Source organism: Phanerochaete carnosa (assembly GCF_000300595.1).
Source record: "Phanerochaete carnosa HHB-10118-sp unplaced genomic scaffold PHACAscaffold_12, whole genome shotgun sequence".
Taxonomy (NCBI): Eukaryota; Fungi; Basidiomycota; class Agaricomycetes; order Polyporales; family Phanerochaetaceae; genus Phanerochaete; species Phanerochaete carnosa.
Window position 1 is genome coordinate 1,291,121 of NW_006767639.1, and position 3,575 is coordinate 1,294,695.

Sequence of the window (3,575 nt, forward strand, 5' to 3'; positions counted from 1 at the left end):
TAGAGCGCCGCATGTCCTGTAAGTGATCATTTTGGCAGGACCTGCGAGATATGCCCGAATGCATGGTGCAACCTGTGTGAAGACACTTGAGTAGATTTAGTTTGCTGAGAGTTTCTATCTTGGATAGCTACCTACAATATAAAAAGTAACCACCACCCCCAAAAACACATATTTACGCATCAGAGTCTGGCGGTACACCGCTCACTTGAGACCAGTCGATTTCATAGTCTTCGAGTTCACTGCTCGCATAAGTTACAAGTCTTGCTATTCATCTAAAATCAGAGCGTATCCTTGGGCCCAGCTTAATCATCGACGCCGGCTCGAGCTTCGGCACCGGTCTCATAGGGTCCTTCTTCGCCCAATTCTGCAGCATCATCTCCTCCATCTCGGGGTTCATCGCTCCAGCCATCTTGCAGCATCTCCCCCATGTCGCCTGGCCGATTCGCTTGCCTTCTAAACTGCAGCATTGGCTGTCCTTGCTGCTGGCCACTTGTGTGTACAGAGTAGTCCAACATCGCTTCGCCTGCCGTCTGGAGGTTAATTATGAAGCGATTGATGAGCACCGAAGGCTGTGTGATTAATTGATGAGTAAGAAAGGGCGAACGAAATGTAAGGTCCGCACCAGGTTCATCATCAATGCGCCAACGAGCGATGCCTCCTGCTGCTCGATGCTGTGTGTCAGCAGCTGGGATATATTTATTGCCAGCAGAGCTCTACATCCATTGTCTCTTGTCAGATATTCCATCCGATGAGACTAATGAGTCGCACTCGCATGAAAAACATAGTTCCTGCATGGATAGTTGGGCGTCAGCAACGGAAAATGTGAAGATACTCTAAGGACTGCTGACCATCGCGCAACAGACACGTCGTCAGTGAAACTCTCATGCTGAGTCGGCGGGCACTCTTCCAGTGTCCAAATGTCTTAATCCATGTTAGAACGAGCACGATAGCGTCGGCGAGGATGAGTGAGCCACGTGTGATGTACACGACTATGAGCAGGCGATATCAATATTTCCGAAATATTAGAAGGTTCCGACCCCGGAACGTACGTCTATATTGCAAATTCAGTATTCCGAAATTGCACCAGAAAAATATGTACACCCACATGCCATATGTTCGCACAGAGAACTGAAGCTCTGTGAGACATGTCGGTCCGGTAAGCGGCTCCATAACGAACCCATACTTTGACATTACCGCACTGTACTGCATAGAAGCGTCAACTAGAGCGTGTGCAAGGTTCAATCAACAGCGGTACGCACTAGATTCGTCGCCAACGGCGTCATGTTTAGCGTTAACACCACCAGCGACCAGACATAGCTCCTATTCCAGATTGCGAAGACGCGCGCGGCAGAGAAGACTGGCATGTATAAATCAGAGAATTTTCTGATTTGAACAGATCATGTAAAGCGTACGTGCGGCCTGGGGGAATTGAACGAGGAAGAATGTCCAGTACAGGATTTCAAGCGGCGCGCAGCTATACGTCAAGTTTTAGCAAGTGCTCCTCTATCCACGGGCCTTAGACAAGCTGATCTTACTCCTGTGAGAAGCGTTATCATAGATTGCACACGGTCTAATGTACCTAAGGCTCACATTCGCAGTTTCCGGCGCAAGATCCAGGACGGCTGAGAGGAGCATACACCATCGTACCGAGCCAAGGAGGACGGCACGTGCAGTAATTGGCCTCCTCCACACAATCTTGATCTCGTCACCGATGGTAATCAGAAACTCATATATGACGAGGCCTGAGGGACGAATATTGTGTGAGCGATGCAATTGGAGACAATGGATGTACTTGCACGCGGTAGCTGCATTGATATAGCTGGCCGTAATACTAGAAGATAAAGACGTAATTATTGGGTCGCCAAATAAGCACAATGGCGATGCTTACACTCGTAAATATGTCTGAACAAGGACCTGGTTTGACTGCGCCGACATAATCAACGTGGGGAAGCAAGGAGGAGAGTTTTTTGGGGTGAGCTACTGCTTGCACAGTTTATGAGTGAACTTGACGGTCTTCGATCAAAAATTATTGTTATAATCCTTTCCAGATGTCACGTTTCCAGATGCACGACATTTTACAACAGAATAGTACTTCGTTAAAGATTGCGAAGGGCTTCTGAAGGCGTTGGCACCGCAGAAGCTGATCCCATTGTGGAGCGAAACCAGTATAGATGTGGGAACTCAACACTTTGAGCTTTGAGGGGATGGAAAGACCGTTAATATACTTGAGAATAATAGGAAACTGGGTTTCCGTGCTGCCATCTGCTCCACCTATAACTCCATAAGTGCTCAATTCCGAACATGCGTCCCTTTCCTCTCGTCTTCGACGAGTATCTGCCGCTGGGGAACTGTCAGATCTAACAAGTACGCTCTGTTTTGAATCCTTCGATACGTGGATACATCCGTTTTTCGACAGCTACGTAAGCATCACCGACGGCTTTCTTGTTCGAGACGCCCGTACAGTGATCCGCTATCAGGCGTCGCGCCTTTCCCGACTTCCCGATATGACGCGCACCGCGTAATGTTACCGTATTTAGATATATCCGCCCTTTGCAAGGCATATTATATTAACGAGAGGGTGACCCGTGCTACGCACGGGCAGAGCGAATTGAGAAAAGATATTGAGAGAAGAATTCAGAAGAGAATTAAGAGAAATCGAATGAGAAATGAGAGGAACGCGCCGCCCGCCGCCAACCTTCGGTTGGCTGGGCGTGCAGCGCCCCTGTGAGAGGCGCCTCGTGAGAGGGGATCACTGGCCAATGAGAGTGCCTCTTTGTCTCGGGGATTTGACGCCCGAGGTGTTTTATTATATTAGATATTGGATTGCCTTCTCACCGCGATCAAGAATCCTCACCAGACTTCTCAGTGTCCTCGACATCCTTAGGCGCTAACAAATTATCGGAATTCTCACTCCCCGCTAGCTCCTCCCAAGCCCGCTAACATCCATCCCATACGATGATAGCGACGTGATGGCGATCGAGCTTGGCATCGTGGACATTCTTTCAATGTCCTCAGAGGCTATAGGTGAGTCGTTCGGCTGCAAATATGTTCGAGTGTAAATTTTCCCCTCCTTGTGGCAGTAATGACCGTCGCGACAGAGCAGTGGTATCTGGCATAACTCTACTGAGCCTGACGCAGCGGAGTGTGTACGCTGGGCACAATGTTAAGGCTCGATAAAACCCTGTTTATCATTCAATTTTTATACTGCTCTTCGGAAAGTTGTATCTGCGAGGATTCAGCCGGATGGCCGCAGGCGTGAAAGAGCTAGGCTGGTCTTTGTCTTGCTAGACAAGCACTGCTGACGTGGGGATGCCCGATGTCACGATGGCGAGCCGGTTCGCGACTAGAACGCACGCGTCGATGAAGCGTGCTTGTACCATTCTCACGCACGGTCATTTTCAGATACAGGCCTGGTCCCATGAGGCCAGAAACCAGCCCTGTCATGTCGTGATGCGCCCGTTGGATGAACGACACCCATCGCGCCGTTCGAATATGAAGGAAGCTGCATGAGCCACTCCCCGCAGCGGTGTGCCGTACAAAAATCATCGCCGCTTGCTAGGGGCAAAAGCAAACTT

At 49.5% G+C, this 3,575-nt stretch overlaps 1 protein-coding gene across 1 annotated transcript; it reads right to left on the reverse strand.

The window, feature by feature from the left end:
- Positions 1 to 807: 807 nt before the first annotated feature.
- PHACADRAFT_105706 (uncharacterized protein) lies at positions 808 to 1,743 on the reverse strand (the record flags this gene model as incomplete). The annotated part of the gene is made up of 3 exons (XM_007401398.1): positions 808 to 989; positions 1,256 to 1,383; positions 1,580 to 1,743. Coding segments are annotated over 3 exons (474 nt in total), but the record flags the coding sequence as incomplete, so codon positions are not given.
- Between the last annotated feature and the right edge of the window lie 1,832 nt (positions 1,744 to 3,575).